At 38.2% G+C, this 23,535-nt stretch overlaps 1 protein-coding gene across 5 annotated transcripts in view; it reads left to right on the forward strand.

Annotated features, from left to right (window-relative positions):
• The window catches only part of TMEM117 (transmembrane protein 117), a 238,258-nt gene that overhangs the window by 101,241 nt on the left and 113,482 nt on the right, over nt 1-23,535 (forward strand). For all 5 annotated transcript variants that reach the window (XM_030013218.2, XM_030013219.2, XM_030013221.2 and 2 more), the window contains one exon: nt 13,467-13,566. In XM_030013218.2, coding sequence (XP_029869078.1) covers nt 13,467-13,566 — 100 coding nt within the window. The remainder of the gene's footprint in view (nt 1-13,466; nt 13,567-23,535) is intronic.

The raw sequence follows: 23,535 nt of genomic DNA on the forward strand, positions 1-23,535 counted from the left end.
TCCATTTGTGTGTCTTAAAGTTGTACTACAAGTGATAGTGCCTGAGCAACACTTGCAGTGTGTGGTTCTGATGTGTCTGTCTTCTGATAACTCATTTTCAAGTCATTAAAAGAAAACTGTATTGTAAAATGGACAGTCTGCAATAGAGTTATGTTGATTTGAGGATAAAATCCTCAAACAACTTCTGACAATTTTCCCCCTTTATTTAAGTGATAATTTTATTTAAAATGCTGAGTAGTGTAAGGACCAGCAAATATAGCAGTAGTCAGTACAATACAGAGAAAATTTTTAGCAGAGGCAGTGTTGGACTCTTTTGGATGATATTAGCCATTGGATGGTCAAAGAGTGATCATAAAGGTGTTTGCGTTGTCAGCCAAGGAGTGGAAGAACAGGCTGTCTTCACTGCATTTTCCATGTGAAATTCTCTGCTGTGATTATCGGCCAGCTTTTGTCGGATGACTGGCCCTACACCCAGTTGTTCTTTATATACCATTTTCAAGTAATATAGTAAAGAAGCAATCATCTCCTCGATTTGTTAATTTGTACATTGCTTGAAGTCTAGTTATTTTCCATCTGGTCTGTAATCTGATGCTGTTCCTACATTATGAGAGAAGCCCACCAAATCCTCAGACCAGCTCCTGAGTTGTCGTGCCACATTTTCCTTCCATTTCTTCTCAAAGGTACCTGTGAGCATGGTTTGATCATTGTTTCTTAACAACTCCAACAGTGTCTATATCTCAGTCTGGTTTTATAGACTGCAGCAAGACACACCAGTCCTCTTCAACAGATACGAAACCAAACATACGTAACACAAAGATATTTCCTGTTCTTTTGCACCTGTGAGTAGCTTTAAAGAATAACTTCTTCTCATATGAGAGTTTCCTGATTAATTTTGATTTATCAACAGAGTATTGGGTATGTGTATGCAGCCTGTAGAACTTAGATAATGTTTTAGAACAAACCACTTGCAGAGGAAATGTTTCAGAAGGTTCTTATTTAGGGTTCATTTGTGGCTGTATCAAATTGTAGTATCCATTCTCCATCTGAATAAACTCGTGGGTTTTTGGGCTGAATTATTGTTTCTGCTGACATGGTTCTTTGAAAAGCCTAGTAAGGCTGACATGCTAATTCCATTTTCGGTCTTCGTAAGACCCCTATGCAGTTATTTGTGCCATTGCGTACTGATGTTCTGGGCTGGTGTATGCTCTCAATTCCTTGAACAAACTGCAGTTTCAGTCTCCTTTTATCTGCACACACCCTAATACAGCAAATCATCTGTAAGCAGCTAGATGCACTAAAATAACATGTAAAGCTTGGACCTATTCCCTTGTTTGAAATTAAGATTTTAACTGAGTGCTTTTCAAGGAAGGAAGCACCTCTCTGTTTTTCCTCTTGCAGTGAGACTTGCTCTACAGTGCTGAGATTCTAGACAGTTGAATCTTTACAAAAGGAGTAGCAAACTACAGCTGAATCTAAACACTTTTCCTAAAAACATTTGAGTATTGTGACCACATCCATTCCATTCTGGGCTCTGACCTTTCTTCCTTTTCAGGTATTTTGTACTTGAAATGTATTTCTGCATTTCTGTATATACTCATCATTTCCCTTCCATCAACTTTGTCAGTCCAGTTTCCCAGCTCTCCTACCTTCCTTCCTTCTTTTAAGTATTTTTTAATATTCTGCTTCCCCTATTGCATATGATTTTCTCGGGTTTTGGCTGATTGATGGTCTCCCTGTGGCCCTTGTCAAATTCAGCATTCAATAACTTGGCACTTTTTTTAGGCTTTGCCTATGTGCAACACAAAGATCCTATAGGAAACAGAGTTTATATTTTAATTTAACTTTACTCTTAGCATTTTGACTTGTTCTGTCTCTCAATGTAAAAAAAAAAAAAATTATATTCTATATAAGCAATGTATGCCTGTGTGCAGGGTTAACTTTTGTATTATTTATATTAATACAAAATACTTACATTTGTCTTATTTCAGGAAGGATATTTAACAAATACTAAACCATGTAATGAGGTGGAGTTAAAAATGAAGTGCTGTCTTCCTTCTTCAAAATGTTCAGGGTGATGTATAGCAGCATATATTTTATTTTATTGAACTCTAATGACAGGATAGGACGAGGAGAATCTTGGCTGTTTGCATAGAAGTATTCTGTGCCAAATCCCTGGCTGCTTTAGCACTGTGTTAAATGGATGAGGTCTTGGCATAATCTAAGGAGACCGCTTGAACTAGAAATCTGGAGCAGTCAGTTGTAAAGTGCACTTATTCCCTAGTGCCCTTTTAAATTTTGTTCAGATGTTTAAGTAATTTTAGCTTTGTTTTTGATACAGGATTTAGGTTTAAATAAATAAGTTTAAATAAATGTAACTTAAAATAAACAATCTTTAATCATAAATAAGGCCTTGAGCGAGCTGAGCTAATGCCAGTTAGCCCTGTTTAGCATGAGGGGTTGGACATGTTCATCCCTTGAGTTTCCTTCCAACCTATTTTTTTTCTGTGATTTTACCTGCTTTATTTAATTATTAGTAATTGCTTACTTCATGGATCTGTCAATAATCTAATACTTAAAAAATCTTCATCTTATCCTTAAACTTCCATGAAGTCCAATCTCCTTGCTACTCATTCAGCAAACATCCCACAAGCTCCAAGGCAGGTATTACTTAGTCACTGTTCCTTTTTTAGTAAATTTATACTTCTGCAATGCAAAGTAGCAGGACTCTTCCCCACCATCCATCCATCCAGTCTCAGATGTTATCACCGACTGGTCTTGTTCCTGACTTATTCATTTCAAATGTTACTTATCTTCATAGAGAATAATTCAAAGAAATACTTATTTTTAGAACATCAGTTTAGTTGAATCACCTGTTCTACAACCTTGATACTTCTGTAGTATTTTTTACAATTTGAACAATCATGATACAAAGTCCCAAATTGGATTGGACAATTTAAAATAGTCATTACAGAACCTACATGGTCGTTCTCTCACAAATTTGCTTACATACTGTGTACTTGATTCATAAGAAAATGTGAGAAGTTTCTTGTGAAAGAATAATATTTAAATAGAAAATGGAAAATTGGTAAATCAGTTTTGATACTATTCAGATGTAATTTAGCCTTAAATTACCTTACTGTTGAACGTTTTCATATCGGTAGTTAAACTTTGAATCCTCTAAAGGAATATCTGACCTTATTCGGTACTGTAATTTGGGTTAGAAATACATTTTTCTGAAAGAAAAAACTTGCACAATAAATGCTAATCCAAAGTGATTTGGACATGAAACATTTTTTCAGTCTCCCAAGAGTTTTTGCGGATTAGAAGGATCTCCTGTCCCAAACCAGCAAAAGAAATTAAAATAATTAAAATGCTTATGATACGCAGATTTGGAAAGAAAGCTGGAATGATCATAGAAACAGGTTAAAAAAAATCAAGCTAAGTATTTCTAAGTATAAGTAACTTAATTTTTAAATCAAACCACAAGATTATTTTCAATTCGAGAACTGGCAAGTTTTTTGTATTTTGTAAATATGTTTGTATTTTCAGATTTTAATTCCCCCCCCAATCTATTAAAAGCAATATGTTACTTCAAGTGATTGGAGACTCTGCATGACCTACCATTTTATAATAATAGTGAAATGCTCCTGACCATTTTTTATTCCTGATAACTTTGAAGAAAGAGACAGAGGTACCATCAGCCCTGGCAGTACAAGCACACAAGCCAAATCAAATATCTTCATATCTTATGTAAAAGGTAATGTGAATGGATTTGAAATTGTCATTTAAAGCCTGGTGTCAGGGAAATCACCTTCTAGCCTATAAAGGATGTCTTCTCTGCTTCAGATACTCTGACATGTCTCTGCAGCAAAACTCTGGAAACAAAAATGTCAAAATTAAAACTTGCCACACAGTACTGATATAGTAAAAAAAAGTCATTTTAGCCTATTTAGCATCAATTACACTCCTCTACCACATGTTTACGTACTTTGACACAAATTGTAATGTGAGTCATATATCAGTCTCCACTGCTTTAAAAATGGGCATCCATATGCAGGTTGCATTCATCCGTATTTCCAGTTACTTCTCAAATTCAGACTCCGTCTAAGAGGTTCAAATACTGGTCCAACATTTGCTGTAGTGAAGCATCTCACCTCGTTCCAGTCACAAATATATAGGTTCTTGCAATGTCTTCCAGTGTTCAGTAAAGCACTAGAAGTCCCGTGGTCCATGCTGAAAGGACAGTCCTTTGGCCATTTGTCATTCAGCTGCAGGGTATTCATGGTTCCTGAACATAAAATCTTGAAAGAAGGCACATGGGCCTTGCTTCACCCAATCACTACAGTAGACCCTTGAAATTCAAACTAATATTAGTCTTTATAAAGCCTTAAAACATTGTCATTAAATAAGGAAAAAAATCTACTTTGTTTATAATAAATTTTTAAAAAGTAAACCCGTAAGAAATTTTCACAACTTTATTTTACATTATGGGCTTATAATTTTTTTTCAGAGCCAGCTCAAATTTTTTTCGGTTATGATTGCTGAGAATCTGTCAGCAGAGATTCTGTGCCAGCCTTTCTTTGTTCCCTCAGTTCCAGTTCATTAACTTACGATGTTGTTTGTAGTTTTCTGGCATTTCATTATTTTAAATTATATAAAAAATCTGTTTATCAATGGTTCAAGGAAGTTTAATAAGGTAAAAATGATTAATATGTAAAGTTGCATTATCTGCTAATACTAACAAGTTTCTACTAAAATTTGCTGCAATATGTATCTGCTTTCGCTTTCTCAGTTGGGCTGCTATTTACAAGCAGAGTCCATCCAGTGTTTTGTAGCAACTGTAAATTGTTCTAATTTTCTCTTTCTGAATAGCAATAATACTGCAGTTGCTATTTTATTCAGCATTATAATAATGCATTTAAACTTCTCTGCCATCCCTAAAACTGAAACGGATAGAAAGTACAAAGATTTTTCTGGAATTCACAGAAGTTTTAAATGTCAGAGCATTTGGTCAAAGTGGTAAATTTCCAACCACATCATTAAATTTTGTTTATATTCTGGCAATGAGATGAGCAATTCTCTTTTTTTTTTTTTTTTTAAAGTGAATAATTTTTTTGTTGCAACTGCCAGTTCTGAGAATATTGCTGCACATCTGTCCTTATCCCTTCTTAGCTGTACTGAAATGTCAACACTGGGAATGGATGTGTGTAAGCCATGTCTCATTCTGAAGAGTTCAGCCAGTGCAGCATCGTTCAAAGCCATTCTTACCAGTATCTCGCCAAGTTTAAAAACAAAGCAAGTATTTATTTAAAAGAAAATATTTTACTGCGTCTCTCTTGCTGAATTACTAACCTAACTTAACCTTCCCAAATGCATTGCTTGTTATATTCCTTAGTTCTCTGTTAATGTTATTTTCAAATTTTAGTAGCTATTTTTAAATGTCACTTGCCAAACAAATTATCTGCATTTTAAGATAAGCAAACCTACATTTAACAAAATGTTAAAACCTACATTTACAGAATGTTAAATGTAAAAAAAAACCCCAAAACCAAAACAGTTTACAACATTTTTCTAAATTTTAGAAACCCTGAGTATACATTTTTCTTCAATGTACATGTGTATAATTTAGCTTGCTGTTTAGCAATGTGTTGGAAATCAACACTCATTATCCTTCTCAGGATGCGTACGGCAAGGGCTAGGACTGCAAATGTGTATGTCTGCAGAGTGTGTTACAGTATGGTGAGTCAAGATCCTCTTTAAACCTTCAGAATGAGTATGCCCAAGGCCACTTGTTCTATTTGTGTCCCTGGGCACCTGTGCTAGCACTTTAGACCTTTGTACTGTAAAACTATTTTGATACCATAGTATATAGGCAAATGGAGTGAATCAAATAAGGCATGCAATGTACCAGCTTGTACTACAGTCTTGTGGATTACTTGCAGAATTTTACTAGTCTATTGAAAGAGATCCTAAAAAGTGACACGGTTGTCTTAACTTGTCATGGTTCTCTTAACTTGTTTGATTGTCTGCTAAAACAATTTCCAATAAACAATTCACTTAGCAGTAAGTAAATATCTTAATCCTCTCCTGTAGTACCAAACAGACATGTAAGAGGCAACCCTTTATTTCATTGCTTCAGTAAAAACAACTTATGCAGTGGTTATAGAGTTTAAGTGGAAGCATAAACAGCTAGATGTAAACAGCTGCAGTGCTCGTGTCTGAGCGTGTGGTGGGGGCTGGTAAGACTGTCCTATGGATATTTAGAATCATAGAAACATAGAATGGTTTGGGTTGGAAGAAACCTTTAAAGATCATCTAGTCCAACCCCCCTGCCATGGGCAGGGACACCTTCCACTAGACCAGGTTGCTCCAAGCCCCATCCAACCTGGCCCTGAACACTGCCAGGGATGGGGCAGCCACAACCTCTCTGGGCAACCTCTTCCAGTGCCTCACCACCCTCACAGTGAAGAACTTTTTCCTTACATCTAATCTAAATCTACCCTCTTTCAGTTTAAAGCCATTACCCCTTGTCCTATCACTATGTGCCCTTAGGTGAGCATTCATCTAGTAGCACAACTTTAGAAGCATTTCAGACAACCTGTCCTTGGCTGAGTAGTGTAACCTTTATTATTTGCTGCAGAAGGATGCTAAATGCACTCTGCAGCCATTGTTTTTCTTTTGTCTGACTAAACAGAATATATATGTGATGATACACATTGCATAAGAACAGCAAAAATCGTTGAAAATTTGGAAAAGATGTCTTATGGATATAATAAATTTGAAAAATCAATCTGTTGAAATCTTTCGTCAGGCACCTTTAATGCTTTTTCCCAGACTATCCTGTCCATAGAAGTGCTTTGTAGGGGAGTCTGTAGGGGTAGTACAGCATTTTCATCAAAGCACTTACGTAACGATGGAGAAAGTTGCTCATCTGAGAGGGGAGAAATCTGGGTTAAGTTCCCAACTCAGCCACTGCTTGTCTCTGATTTTATTTATGTGATTTAAGGTTTGACATAAAAAAAAATGTAGGTGTAGCAAATCCTGCCATTTAAACTTGCTGGGAGTATGTGTCAACACTCACCAAAGTTTACCTTTAGCCCAGGGAGACCGCATTCCTCCCACAGTGGAGGTCCTTAATACTTTTGAATTGGCAGATCCCTAAGATTTTCCCAGTAGAGATGGAGCCTCTCACATGTCCTGGCAGTAGCCCTACCATTATGAGTTGCCTTTTGCAAATCCTTTAGAAGCAAGCTGTTGACCCTTAGTGATGCCATATGTGAAAATCATCTAAAGTAACATCCTGCTCTGAACTGCTGTCAAATCCTTTGATTATGGAGACAGCCTAGGAAGACTAGCGTCATTAAGCAAAAGTTAATCTGTATTAATACCACCTGGTCCCTAAAGAGAAGGCCAGACTGTATTGGGCATCAAGTGCTTGAGAGTTGTTGGCATAGGATCCACAAAAAACCACACAGGGAACAAGAAACTCCTACAATTTGCAATAAAGAAGCTATATTAAGGACACAAATATATTTTAAATCCTGTCCCAACTTGCTTGAAGCACCTTAATTAAGACTGTACTTGTGATCTAATCCAAACTCCTATCCTGATCAGTAGCATCCATTCCACTTCTCTAAAAGTGGAGAAAAGGGAAAGGGAAAAGACGATACTTGCACAAGACATGGAATATACAGCTTCGGTTACCCCTCACCTAAAGGAGGTTGAAACACACTTTTCTCATCCTCTTGGTGAGTGCCATATACAAAAAATCTACTGTCCTAATAGGAGTTGGTCATCACCTTTTCTTTTCTTATTGAGAGTGACGCAGTTCTCTGACTTTGAAAGGCATTGAACCAGTGTCCCTTGGAATAGGGATTGGATCTCATGTGTTCCCAGCCATTTAAGTTATGTGCATATACCTCTTCTACATTAACAGAAATGCAATTGCTGCATTTTTCAATGGGCCTTGTCTTATAGGCAGGCTTGCAAAACACTTCACAGATGGAGCTCCGCAGGCAAACCAAGTGGAGGAATAACCACTTTATGGATATCAATCAGTATAAGATGCGAGCTAGAAGCCAAATGGCTTATTCCTGTGGAGAGTGAGCAGCTCCTGTACATGCCTAGCAGCAGAACTTTAAATGGCTTGGGAGCTTTAAAAGCCAAGTCCCCAGAGTAAGTTAGGCAGCCATCATGCCTGTAGACTGATGAGCAGAGGTTTTCAGAATCACCATTCCGTTGCCTGATTTAAAAAAAAAAAAAAGTATAAATAAGTTACCAACCAGCAGTGCTCAGTTACAGCATCAATCCATCAGTTTCAGGTGTTCTGCACTGTGCCATGGATCTGTCTCGCTATGGCCAAGCCATTTTTGCATCCTAGTTTTGTTGTGTCTTGGAGATTAGCCTGCTGAGCCTCTTGTGGCTGTTACCTCTTTGACGTCTTGTCAAGCAAAATCCCTGGTTCAGTGCCTCTTAATTCTCTCTGTTCTGGTGTCATAGAAAAAGTTTCATCTGTGCCTCTGAAGTGCGTACTGGGGATGGTTAGGGACTGTATGGCGAGCTGTTGTGCTCTCTGTACTGTTTGTAGGTAGCTACATATTATGCCATTCTCATTATGATATGCCAATTTATAGGACAGCAGGTCTTCTTGTCTCTGTGCATCTTCCAGTTCCCTGTGGCTCTGACTTCAGTTTCTAGCAGTAGAGGGATAACTTTTCAGCTGAGCAAAGTGCTACCAAGTGTCTCATTTGCCATTCTGTCATTTTAGAGTGACAAATATAGATCAGGAACTGTGTCTGCAGTCTTTTATGTATGTTTTCAGTTATTCTGACACTCTTTGCCTCAGCTAAATTAAGAGTAATGGAAGCTTGTGGTACCACGTCTAAACACATACTTCTTTGCAGCCTGCGTGAACTCCCATGCTGTCATTTGTTGGCCATTGTCAAGGCATTTCACTTTGTCCGAGGAAAGTCCGGTGCACCGAGGAAGATGAGTTCCATATAGATAATCAGCTATTTAGGGTGAATGCCACATAATAAAACTGCCTCAGAAAAGCACATATCACACTGCAGAACATGTACATACTTTTTATCACTCAGCGTAAAAGATATCTAGGCCTCCCTTCCTTTTCAAAGAGCCTTAAGTTACCACTTTCTATGGGTGCAGTTCTTGTAGACTCTACAGAATGTGCCCTGTGTGCTGTGTGCCAACCCAGTGCCTTAGGTTCTCCAGAGTGTATAAAGAGCCAGCTGAAGTGTAGTTAAGATGCATCAAGGTGGCTAATACGGCATTAAAAGGCAACTGAAACTTACCCAAAGTGTCTGTGCTCTCACTGCAGTCCATGGAGACCTAGGGTTCGGTTCAGATGTGTCTGGGTTGTCAGATGTGTCACAGGCCCTACAAGAAATCCAGATCTCTCTGGATTATCATCTGGAGACCAGGATATGTCACAGCACCTGGAATTATTTAGTCACATAGGTCTAGCAATGCCTTTTGATACGTAAACATGCTGCTTTGACATGCTAGCCATCCTGCAGTAACAGAAGGCAAACAAATCCTTCACCCAGCATGTCTACATTAGTGTAAGGACAAATCATGCTCTAATCTGCTTTGACTATTCTGACTAGGCTCCACTGAGCATTTGGATCCCTGACTTACCCTTAAATTTAAGTGTCTAAATTCAAGCTATATCCCAGTTTTAGATTGCTGTGATGGTCAAGAAAACACCATCTTGGCACTAAGTTTCAGCCATGACTTTTATTCCAATGCCTAGAATAATGTTGATAGCACCATGGTGGCTTGTACATTGTTATCCAACTTAAAAATAAAAACGTTCCATTTGCTTTCAGACTGCTTGTCATTTTGGCAGCTGCTAAAGTGTCATCCTTCTTTGAAAAAATGCTCTGATATCTTCCTTTGAACAATTTCTCTGGGCTAGTACAGTTGTTTCCCTCTTTGTCTGTTCTGTGCACGCTCTGCTGCTAACTCCAGAAAAGCGATCAAATACATTTGGCTCATAAATCTTTTAGCTGACTCACTGTTATTAACTTACCTTTTGCAACAACATGGATATCGGCAGCACCTTGTGACAGGGTTTTTTGGACTCTGTTTTAGAACTATGTGTCTCAAGTCTCTTTTGTCTTTCGGTTCCCCTGTTTTGTATTACTCTGTCAAAATTGTGGTCTACCTTCCATAGGCTTTGGCCTGCAAAGAGCAATTTCCCTGACTTTGCAGCTTCCAGTTTTACTGTCAAAGGTTAATAGTGGGTTTGTCCCAAATCCCAATCGCAAACTTGTCCTTTATCTATAACATTCACGAGTATTGGCTCCTCAGCCTTTAATTATTTACACTTATCCTGTCCGTTTCTGAAGAGCTTTTTACTCTGTTATGAGCTTTAACTGCTGTGTTTTTCCACTCAGTGTTTTCTTAGATTGTGCTATTCATGCAATATGGATGTACCTTGCTACAGAATACAAGTATGGCATAGTAAACAGAAGCCTTTTGACAAGCTATAGAAAATCTGGGCTGACCATGACAGTTAACTGGAACCCAACAGCTATTAGCCCTCCTGCAAGGTGCAGACATGGCTCCTAGCCAGGAAGCAGAGTAACCGATTATTGAAAACTCCTCTAATCACTAGCTAAAGCTAGGAAAAAGTGGGGATTTTTCCACAATAGAATTGATTTTACTTTTGGTACTGTTAAATTATCTATCCTGGTGACATCATCAGGCAAGCACGGCTTTTTCAAAAATGTCAACTACTCTCATTTATATTTAAACTAAAACCTGAAAATTAAAAATGGAGCATTTTTTCATTTTTAGCAGGCAAAAATCCATATTTTTAAAAAGTCAATTTCTCTTTGTGTTTTAAACTGAAAATAATACTGCAGAGAGCATAAGAGACACAGGATGTAATGCTAATAGTTAATAAAATAGTTAATAAAATGCAGTGTATTTCATTACTATTTCTAATAAGATAATGACAGTGCTAAAAATATTTTCCCTGTTCCATAAAAAGTTGTACCTGTATTTTAATTGGTAAATGCACTTATAATATGCACAGATTATGTTCTTAAGAGTTTCTTTATAATAATATGCTATTTTAACTCTAACTGAAGGTCTGTCAATTTGCATATTTAATTTAGGCATTAATTACTTATAGACTACAATGCACAATTTATACTAGGCTTCTTGGATTCTTTCATGTTGCAAATGTTCATGTTTCAAATTACAAACAGGACTGTTAGAATGATCTGGTGCTTATAAGGCATTTCTGTGTATTAAGTATCATATCCACGTCATCCAACCTTATTATAAGCCTTCAGGTACTTTTAACATTCGTAGAAACAAGTGACTACATGGAGAATTTCAATTTCCATTAAAAAAGTAGCTTATGTCTGGTTAGATATCTCTTCTACTTGTTAATGCCTACATTCAGTGATGAGTGACCTCTCAGCCTTTTTGGATAACCCGTCTTGTGTACATCAGCCTGCCATGCGTGGCTGTGGCAGGCCCACTATATGCAACGGGGCTACAAGGGTTACCCAAGTGGCCCGTTTTTCAGGAGCGTTGTGCAAGTGTTCATTCAGTTTCTGTACACCTGTAATCATGTATAATGCATATGAGAATGTATAATGCATAAGAGAAATGGGAATAAAAAAGGTGAGAACTGTGGGGGTTTTGTATGTGTTTCACACTGATGAAAAAGATAAAGATATGGTTTGCTTTTGGGGGCCAGTCCTTACAACCGACGTTTACTGTCGTGCCTTCTTTGTTAATGAGACACCTTCTTAAGGAGTGCAGGCTTGACAATTTTTCACCTTCACGGATGCTACAAGAATGGCATACCCAAGATGCAGGAAAAAAAGGAATTCCAAATGTTTCCCAGTTATAAAGAGGCTGGGAGAATATATGTGGGAGGGGTGTGCTTGCCTACTCTCACAGTCTTCCCTAGGTATCTGCTGTTGCCCTCTCTTGGAGACAGGGTGTTGGAATAAGGAGACTTTAGGCTGACCCAGTGTAGCTGTTCTTGTGTTGTTACATCCTTATTTACAACATGGTGAATTTAGAATGTTGATGATCTTATTAACTACAAGGAACATAATTAAAAATAGCTTGGAAAAAAATGTGTTGTTTTTTTTTTTATAATTCCAGCAGAAAATCTGAGCCAGCATTTATATGCTGTTCAACAGATGAAAAAAAAGGTGTGGTATTTTTGTAAGTGACATATTAGCCAAAAGCTCATGACGTGTATAATGAAAAGAGCCTTTAGGGTATGCCATTTTACATATGTCATGAAACTATTCAGTGACATTAGTATTTCAACTCTAGAACATACTAACTTGTATCTAAGAAGTGATACAGTGCTATGCATGGATTTGTGCTAGCAAGACCCTCTATCATCAAGTATTTAGATTTTAATAGGGCTTCCCCAGAAAGTGGGATCAGCTTGCATTGATCCAGTTGCAGGGATATGGTCCGTTAGCTCCTAGACATTACAACATTTGGTATATAATAATAGTAAGATTTGAATAATGGATAACACAATGTTCAAGGAAGTTGTTACAAGCAACTAGGTCACTTGTGCGCACCCTTAAATAGGCATAACATTATATAAGCGATGTTTACAGGTATCTTGAAAACAAAGATTTCTCTTGGGAAGTTAAAATATAATTGCTATAATTATTCAATGTGTTAGCTCTTGAGGAAAGTCTTCTCTTAAACACTATCAAAGTCTTTTAGCAAAGGATATGATTATATTAAAAGCTATGATTTTTTCACAAAGGTTTTAATCCCGCACAAGTAACTTTACCTTCTTAATTGTCCTTATAGCATCTTGATGAACTTGAAAGTAGAGGTCAAATTATTGCGTGAGGTTTTAAACCCTATCTGTTGCATTATTTAAGCAGAATGGAAATGCTTCTTTTGGATTTAGTAAAATATATCTATGAAAATACATTGTATAAATCAAGAAACAGTGACACCTGACTGAAATTCTGCAAAGCTCGTTTGCACTCTTTTGTTAAAAAAAATGTGGTTATATAACTGGTAGAGTGAAAAGTCAAGTGGCTCAATTATCTTTTTAAAGAGAACTTAAAGATTTTCATTTTTCTTTATAAAGATTTTGCAAAGTCACTGATTCCATTTGTACAAAGGAAGAGGTAAAAGGTGTAAAACAGTTTATATTTCCAGAAGCCTTACATAATCCTAAAGCCTTTGCCTATCATTATCTTAGCACCTTCAAAAGGGCATGGGCTGTAAAATCAGATTCACATTTCTGTTTCTAATTGGAATTGACCCATCCTTGTTCAGTTCTATGTCAAGACTCAGATGTAGCAGAAAGAGTGATTGTGAAAGAAATGGGAAATCTTTCACAGCTAATGATAAATTTTGTCACTAAAGCAAGTTCTTTGTAACTGCATTAAGCAAATGTGTATAGCTTACAGTCTGTGTTCTTGTTTCCACAGTGCATACATTATAACAGACTTCATGGGCATCAGGAATGAAAATTTTATGAAGGTAGCTGCAGTTGGGACTTGGATGGGAGATTTTGTCACAGCATGGATGGTAAGAAACGTAATATTATATTTTAAAAGAAAAGGAATATGTTTGTTGGTTTCAAGGGAAAGAGGAGAGGAGAAGAGAGACAACTAAATTTCTTGAAGTATTCAAGTATTTCAACCCAGACAAGTGGAAAGTCAACAAAGGCGAAGTAGCATAATGGCAGGGAATTTAATTAGCTGGGAGTCCAGAAAAGTTTCAGTTAAAATGTATCAGAGCAATATTTCATTTCTTCTGTTGTGAGTGGGAATTTTGCAATTGACTTCTGCGAGGACAGCACAGTGGCCCTTCTTTGCTATGGAATAACATCAAGACTTGCTATCTGGTGAAACAGTGAGTAATGTCTAGAGATAAACAAGTCTAAAGAAAAGGATTAAAAAAGAAGAAAAATTTACTGAAATATGTGACAAAGTGATGGAGACGAGAGAAAGAACAGAAGCCAGTTACATCCCAGAATTTGAAGGTAGCCCATTTGATGTGAAACTATCAGATTAAGTTTGTCTCTGATTTAGGATTTAGAAGAATAAAGTTTTAGCTTGGATTATAATTGTTACAAAGGTTCTCCCCTGAAATATGGGCAACCCAAAGATCAGCTTAGTGAAAGAGAATCAGAAAATGAGAGCTAACTGGGAACAAAAGGAAGCATTTGCACATGTTTTTATTGTTCAGGAAAAGCATTTCTTAAACACAAAGTGATAAAAGCTGAATTCCTTTTTTTTTTTTTTTAAGTAAGATTAGGTTTTTATGATGAGTGTAGGTAAGAATTTTAACAGTTATGGCTGTGACATTCATTTAAATTGGGGAAAGAAGTCCATGATTTTTAAGCTTGCAGAATTGGTTTTAATTAATCTAGATTTTTTTTCCTAATGATTCATTGATACCTCTCTTTGTTTACTCAAAAGAATCAAGATAATTTTAGAGGAATTTGTTAACACAGGGAACATTGCCTGATGGTGAATGTTTATCACATATGACATAAACATGGATGGAAAAGATCTTAGCACTGTATGTAGTTAGTGACTGCAATAATCTCTGACGTAAGCAAAGAAACAAGCCAAGGTGGATAAATTTTAGGACTGTGGTATGTGTTAAAGAGAAAACACTGTAGGAATAGTTTCAAGCAGGAAGGACTGTAAGATGCTAAGACTATAGTCTATAAAACTGTAGGAATAGTCTTAGAAGGGTCATCCGAGTTTCTGTCAATCTGTCTTCTATCCTCCACGTATTTGGAACATACTGTACAACAGACAGAAGAAAAAAAAAGCATCAAGGATTTTTTCAGCATATTGTTCAGTATGTGTCAGTGGTTTGTCCAAGACAAATTATGCTCTGTGAAGTGGTGGCCATGAAAAGCGTGTACAGAGCAAATCATCTGTACATACATTACAGTAAGGACATTGCAGAATTGGTGCATTGACTGATGTGACAATTAATGCGGATTTCTTGTGAATCTGTGATAAAATTCATGGCTACTTCTGAATACCTTTAGCTTGACCCTTTTTTTTTTATGGGCTTTACCCCACTATGGAAGGAAAGATGATGTATAAGCTAAGCTGAATTGAGAAGGGTCGTGTTCTTCATACATATGTGACTTAAAGCTCCAGTGATAGATTACATACAAATTGCACTACATTAGATAACGTTCAATTTTTTCAGTCCCTCTTTTCTCTTTTCTTTGAAAAAAACTGTTATATGCAGCACTATATAAAGCATGGAAACAGCTGGATTCAAGAGGCTCGAGAATCCTGATCCTTTTCTGTGTACTCAAAGCCCTCTCAGGTCTTTTCAGGAGTAGAGGCACAACTGGGTTGTGCCACAGTAGGTTCCAGTGGTGGATGGAGTTACCACTAAAGAATGGGAGAGAGACTGGGAGAAACTGCAGAGGCAGTTTGGAAAGGGGAGGCTGTTTGCAAACCAGCCTGGTTCTGTTAGCTTTCAGGAAGAGCAGAGGGCATGGAATTGGAGGGTCAATGCTTTTTAGGACATGCTTTGATTGGATTAGGAGAATTAAGAAGTGTGGTGATTGGTGTTTAAATCTTCAGACCAAAAGAGAATAGTGAGAGTGCTTCTGCAATGCAAATCTCTAGGCAAAGTGTATGAATCATTCAATGGAAGTTACAGTGTTTAAGGGCAGCTAAGCCTAGGAACATCAAAAAAAGCTACAATGCAGGTAGAGAAGTATTAGTAACAGAGAGTGGACCTGTACATTGGTGCGTGTGCATGTACATTGCTGCAAACCTCCCATACAGCCTAACTTTAGCAGTCTTATTCTATATGAACAGAAATTATCATGTTGTTTATAATATTTGAATTTGCTTGACTTTCTGCATGTCAAGCCCAGCATGGAGTTGATATCAAAGTGATATGAGTCTTCTGTGGGATTATTATATTTTATGAAGTTCTCCAGTCCTGTTTGGAAACAGGAAAGAAAAAACAGACCTGTAAAGGAACCTTTGCAGATCTTCCCATTCACAGCAGTGCTTATATTTTCTAATGTTTAAGCAGTTTCTGTAAAGAAGCCACCCATCCTTAAGACTACAAAGGAGTAGATGAAAAAGCAGCTGTAGCCTTCATTTCAGTGTATTTGAACCATACTGGAATTAAGATCTTACTCCCTATTTAATTGGAAACTTTGGAAATAAGCAGGAGTAAAGCAGAACAGATGGGGTTCCATTTCAAAAATGAGTAATCAATAAACAATAATATTGCCCTAGTACAGCAAGGAGAGGCTTATTAAATCAGGGAAGTGATTGAAATGGGAAAATATGTTTTGGATTACTGTTTGGTTTGGATTTAAAAGGCAGAAATGAGCCTTCCCCCTCAATACTTCTAGCTCACTGGCTAGCTTGTTGACAGGGTCTGACTCAATTCCTAATAAAATCAGCAATATTCCTTCCATTGTGTGTAATGAGAACGGGGCCATGCTATGGGTGCATAGGAGCTTCTCCTTTGTACCTCTGGACAGGAACTTCTGCTACTAGTAATCATCTTTGCTGAAATCTGTAGTGTTAGATGTTCTAAATAAGTCTGTGAAGAGGGGAATGGGTTCAATACACTAACCATCTCTCTGCGCTTTTTCCTCTTTGAAGCCAGGGAAGTATATGCTGCACCTGCTTTGACATGCTCTCCTGCTCTCATAAAATGTGCATTCTGTTCTCATGGAGAGTGCTTTTGAGGCAGACACCACAGGATTTGGCATAGTAGGCTAGCTTTGAAAAAAAGGTTGGATTCCACCCAAACGTATAAACTAGCAATTATGGCCACCTTCTGGGAGAGTGTGAGCAGGCTGAGGAAGGAGCTGATTCCAGGGCAGAATCTCTGATGATTAGAGTTGGGTGGCCTCCTGACCCTCTCTGTAAAAATGAGCAACCTGCTGCAGCTGTGTTTTTGTGAGGGACACGGTCCTGAGCATGGCATACTCAGAGTATACCTACAGGAGTGCGTGGCACTGAACATGGACACAGAAGGCGGAGTACGACCAGAGCCTCCTCTCTTCTTTCCAGCCTCCTGGTGAGGTGGAACAGCCTGCTTTCCTCCTTCTTTCCAGGCACCGTCGGCTTTTAGACTGTCAAAACTGTTGTTCTCCACTTTGGATGATGGCTTTTTGGGCTTTCCAAAGATTACGTATTGGCCTTGTGCTATGAATGACACTCATACCACATTGAGAGATTTACTTACCAACTGCCATTGGCGTTGACATTGAAGGCATATCCCTGCCTACAGGCCCTACATATGTGTGAAAGATTCTAAGCAGTAGAAGTTTGTTACATCTTCCTCAGACCTTGCTTGCTAGGATTATCAGAAGCTGAAGCAGTCAACTTCAGCCAGAGGCTGGCACTAATCTCTATGAATGTATCAGGGGCTGATCCTCTTTGCAAGGGATTCTGTTCCCATTTACCTTCCTTCTGAAAGGTAATTTAATTGAGATTCTCTTTTCCCTTGTTAATTGCTAGAGGGAACTGAGAACGGTTGAGAGATTCCTGAGCAGCAGAGACACTGCAGACTCACATCATCAGAAACAATGACAAACTCAAGGGATGGTTTAGCTTATTATTTATCAAACTAGTATTTACCAAATCTGCACCAGCATGTTCTTTTTAACAAGGCAAAGCCAAGACTTCTCTCAGCACTGTGCTTTAGCACAGTACTTGGCACAATGTTTTAGAGTGTAAGCTGAATCATTGCCACAATTCCTGGCTGTTCTTTCTGACACCTTCACTTGATTTCAGTTTGACTCTTCCCTTGCTTGGGACCATGAAGACTCCCAGGACCATTTCTGTCTTTCATCATCTTAGCAGAGGAATTAGTAGTATTGGGATTTCAAAAGGTTATTACTGAGTGATGAATCCACACCTACCTTTCTTTATTAGTGAAATTGGATAATGACCCCCATATACACAAGTTGCCTGGGCTTCTGTGAAGTTTCTCAGGCAAAAGAGTCACATCATTAGGTGATCATGCCTCCACATCATGACATATAACTTGTGGAATGCTGCTCCCCTTGATAAAGCTTATCTGTTCTTCTGCGAGCAGGATTTTCTGTTCTCTGAGTTTTTCAGTGCTAGCCAAAAAAGCTCCAGGAAGTGTACTTATCTGGCCAAATGGACCAGGTTTTCGGTCTTATAATTCCAGAGGACAAATCTCACACCATTATGTGTTCTGGCTTTGCTAGTTGTCAAAGAAACAGATTTTGTTCTGTTCTTTTCATTCACATTTCTCTATTAGGCATTTTTTATCTTCATCCTCTGGTGAAGGAGGCTTCTGTATTTTCCCATCTTATGAGACTAAAATGGCTTACATGGCTGGTCACAGTGTAGCTAGTAGAGGGACCTGTGGCTGGTTCATAAAGAACACTCTAGAGGGCTCAAGCCTGTCCACGTGGTCCTTGATGCTATTAACGTCAATAGCTGACAGGTTTAAGTGAATGGTTACTGCCATGCAAGCACAGAGTAAATCTGTGGACTCCTAAACCAGAACTTCTTTCTGTCATGTGCACCATGTTAGAACTCAGGCTACATCTGTAAGAACATAACAGTCGTATCTGGTCAGACTAAAAATCCATCCAACCTAGTATCCTGCCTCAAACTGTGACTATAAGCAGAAGCCTACCAGCAGAGTAAGAACAAGCCAATCATATATGGTAGTGTCCTCTAATACTCTCTCCAACTGCATGCAGTTTTGTGTATATAATAACTCTTGACGGATGTCTCTTCCCTCCTGGTCTTGCCCAATCTCACCTTTAGCCCAAGTACTTTTTCTAGCATCCACAGAATTATTTGGCAACAAGTTCCAGAGGTCACTGTATAAGGAATCACCCCCTTTTGTTTGTTTTAACTTGTTTCCTGCTAACCTAATTTGATGCCTTTTGTTCTTTACTGAAGAGACAGCAAACACTTCATCCCTGTATGCTTTCTCCCTAATGTTTGTGATTTGGTAGACATATATCACAGTTATTCTAATTTATCCCTTCTTCACGCTGATGATCTCTAGCCTAGTAAGCTGTTTCTTGTACACAAGTTTCTCCGTGTATTTGATTATCTTTATTGCCGTTCTTTGCAATTTCTCCAGTTTTGCTATGTCCTTCTTCATAGGGAGATCACAACTGTCCACAGTACTCAAGGTGTGAATGAACTATGAGTTTTACAGTGATATAATGATGTTCCCTTATTTTCTATTCCTTTCCTAATAGTTCCTAACATTTGTGGCGGGCAGGTGTTGACTATATGGGGCACTAAGAGCATGTTTTCATGATACGATATTATCATAACCTCAAAATCTTGCTCCTGAGCTATAATGGTCAGCTGAGAGCCAATCGTTTCATAAATGATCCTAGAATTGTTTTGCCCCCTGTGCATCACTTTGCATTCATCTACAAAGAATTTCATCTGCCATTTATTGCCTGGGGACTTACTTCCGTAAGGACCTTTCTCGGTTCTTCACAGTCAGCAAGCCATCATCCCTATTACTGTGCATAACTTAATATCATTATAAAGCCTTCTCACCTCGCTGCTCACCCATTTTACCAGGTTGCTTAGGAATATGATGAACGACTGCATCCCCTCCACAAATCCCTGTGGAATGCCACTAATGACCTCCCTCCATTGCAAGAGCTGTCTGGCTAACCTACTTACCTTCTGTTCCCTGTCTTTTAACCAGTTATTTATCAACATAAAGACCTTCCCTAAAGCTCTGACTGTTGGGTTTCCATAGAAGCCTTTGATGAGGGATTTTTCAAAAGCCTTTTAGAAAATTCAGGTTAGGCTATTTTAACCACATCTCCTTTATCCCTGTGCTTTGTTGACCTCATTCAGTAATCGTGTTCTGAAATATCCCCATTCCTGATATTTACAGAGCCAGCCACTTAGCACTCCTTTCACAGCCTCAGTGTTTCCTGCTGCCATTAAAGAGGTATTCAGACAATGTTGGGTGCCCCTGAAAGTGCTGTTTGCATGAAAGACAAAAAGTCCCAGCTCAGGAGCTATGATTGTGTGGAACACTATGGAGCCATTGTCATGTGCCTTATCAGTGAAAGACGGTGAGCTTATTTCCTAACAGTTAAACTTCATGTGTTCATTTTACCTCATTTTCATTAATTTTCTCTGTTCTTTTCCTTCAACACCCTTTTGTCTTATGGCCTGGGCTCCATTTTGCAGGTGAACAAAAATTAAGGTGGGAATATTTTGTTTTGTATGTTCTTGCACATGTCAGAAGGGTCAACAGAGCCTGAACGTGGCTGTTAATACTATCCTGAAGACAGAAACGTCTCTGCCTGTGGTAAGACCTATATTCTGAATATGTGCATGGATGACATGTTTCAGAGAGCATCAACCATCGATGCATAACCTCTCTTTCCTGAAAAATTACGTGGTCTGTGGATCTTGTAGGCTGAACAGGGAGGGTCTTAACAAGTTTTTGTTATTTTCATAGTTAAGTGGAATTTTTGAATCATAGGTTTGGACACAGGAACCTGTGTCTGCTAAAGTCATTCTTTGAATCTGGGCCCCTCTTGACCTTCTTCCTGAGAAACATCTTTTTTTTCCTTCCCTGCTGTACAGGCAGTGGACACAATTTAATTGCTGTAGTTGGGGATAGAAGTGTTCCACTGCCCACAAATGTATACTTTGCTCTTCATTTTGACCTTGTAAATGCCGGTGTGGTCTTTCTCTATAAATTTGAAGCATAATGGTCTAATATACTGCACAGTGTAAGGTGAAGTAATGCAGCACATGCATTACACTTTAATAAACCCATCACTTGGTGTTAATCTTCTGGTGGATACCTGGTACCTGTAGATTATGCTCTGTCTGCTGTCTTCTTTATTCATTTTTGTAATAAGAACAGATGTTTACTTATTGCCATTAAAACATTTTTGATGACTTGCAAGCTATTGGCAAGAGTTTTAACAGTATTTGGAGATGTTTACTTTTGACTGTTGCCATTGTGATCCTGAAAAAGGGCATTTATTTGTAGAACAGGAGAACAAGCTATTGAATGATTTTTAAGTGCTTCCCTTGTGTCCATTAAGAGAGAAGATTATTCTTGTCCTCATTTGCTCTGAGACGTAACTATCTATGTCGACATCCTAGAGGAATGAAAGATTCATTGCCACTGTGCAGAAACTAGGTTGATTTACCTCTGTATTTCATCTCATAATGTGAATGTGTTGTTAGGGCGTGTTCAAACAAAGTAAGCAACTTTGATGCTGCAAATACTATCATGTTGCTGAAAATAGCAGGCACATTAAACTCTTGCAGTGCAAATAGATAGAAAATAATATACTAATGTGACTAAAAAATGAAATTTTCTTTAGTACAGGGAAGGGCACCCGTATAAAAAATATGCTGAAGGAAAACGTAACATTATCATTAAAAAAGATAAAGTTTCTGTGATTTTGTATGTAAGTTTTTAACTAAAAGAATAGACACAAATGTTCACTCTTAAATTTATGTGAGTCTTAGAAAGTAATTCTTCTGTCCAGGAAATTCTATTCAGCAAAGCATAGTATATTGTTTTATCTGCAAGCAGTGAAGGATCCACCATTTTGATGCACATTCCAAGGTAGTTTGGAGAGTCAGGAGTCTTGAATGACTGACACCTTTTCTAACTCATGCCTCTGTCAAGGATTTGGCATGACAATTTAGGTTATGATCAGTGTCAATCTTCTTGATTGTTTCTATTGCACTGACATATCAAATGACAAAATAAAACTGTAATTGAATTTGCAGTGGCATCTGAAATACTGTATAGCTAACAACTCTGCTGTACTTCAGTAGTGGAAATGAAATTAAACTATGAAGCATGAAGTGGAAGGAGCAAAGTGGATGACACATGTTACTAAACTCACTTGCCAGGACTGCACAGGAATGTGACTAATAACATCATTGGTGGCAACATGTTTCTTTCCATTCAGAGAGGCAGACACAATGCCAGTTGCACTTTTTGTTCATCTGTGTTTCTTGTTTTGTTTTTCTTTCCTCTTCTTAAGGGCCAGTCCAGTTGCAGAGCCATTCTGTAGCTAGTGATTCTGTCTCCAGGTGATAACCCACGTGTAAATTCATGGGCACAATGGCTACTCATACATCCAGTCATATGAGACCTGCTAATTTTGTATTTTCAGTTTTGTAGGGCACGAATGTGCTCACATCCTGCTGTGCTTCATGGCTGGTACTTACTTATATAAGGTGGAGTGTGCCTGGTGTCATCTGAGTTCATCCAATCATCCCATCAAGTCAGATTGCACTATTATTTATTCATTGATTGATGGTGTAGCCATCTGTTCATGTCCTCTAGATTATAATTATCTGCCTTTTCAAGCTTGATCTTTTTTTGTATTCCCCTGTTACCTTGTCATTTGAATTCTGAACAGGCATTGCCAGAGATGTTACTTCATCCCTGTCTGTTTCCCAGCCAGTGAGTTCCTTCAACTCATGGTCACAGCAGGTGTCTTTGTTGATAACCACTTTCTGGGCTTTAAAACATGTGCTTGGTATATCTAGCAGTAAAAGGCTCAGGATTTTCTTCTGAAGAAGGCCACAGCCAGCTGTACCTCAGAGCTCAAGAATATGAATTGGAAGCCCCAAAAGTTGGGCCCTAAAATTTATCCTAGAGTTTCTCCAAAGCAGCCACTGATAGCTTTCTATGACAAGCCAAAATAGTTCTAGGAGCTCTTCCAAATAGGTGGGAAATTTCCCCCACTTTTTTTTTTTCTTTTTTCTTTTTCTAAGGATTTACAAGATTGCTGTGGAGCTTCTTTCCATCATTGGAGCACATTTCAATTACAGCTCAAGTTACATTCCAGCTGGAAATTGTCTCTGCTCCTAGCATTGGCCAAATGACCACGAAGAGCTATCGTTATTCTTTCATAGAGGTGTGTGCCATATACAGGTGCCCATAATCGATGTGGTAGTTAATTGGGTAGTCTCACTGTTTCTCTATGTGCCACTTCACTGCCCAGCCTCATCCATAGTCCAAGTAAACAACTGAGGGTAAAAAGAGATTTTCTGGTAACTGGAGATCTTTAAGATGTGTGGGCCTTGTGTTCATTCATTTCCCGTGCTTATTCTTACCTCTCCTAGAACTGTTTCATCTTCTGTTTGCAGATGATATAGATGTTATTTAAACAACACCTATTTTTGGTGTTCTCCAGGCAAAGAGAAAGTAGATGGAGCTGTACTGAACAGCGGTGTGCCCCTTCAGAAGTATCTGCTCTTTTGCACTGCCGTGCTCATGTAGCAATCGTGCAAGTTCACATATGAACTGAATGTTTTGAAGAGTCATGTGGCTGGTTATTAACCTGGTTTTACTCTTTAGAAGCTGCAGTTGTTTATATAAAAACAACACTTAGGCCAATAAGATTTACTTGGTCTAAAGAGGACTTAATAGAAGGCCAGAAATGTTAGTAAGTAGAGAGGATTGTAGTTATCCTCCAGAAATGGAAATAATTTTGCATTAGTTTCCTGATTGTTGGAAAAGAGG

The sequence above is a fragment of the Aquila chrysaetos genome, chromosome 5, assembly GCF_900496995.4.
Source record: "Aquila chrysaetos chrysaetos chromosome 5, bAquChr1.4, whole genome shotgun sequence".
Lineage (NCBI taxonomy): Eukaryota > Metazoa > Chordata > Aves > Accipitriformes > Accipitridae > Aquila > Aquila chrysaetos.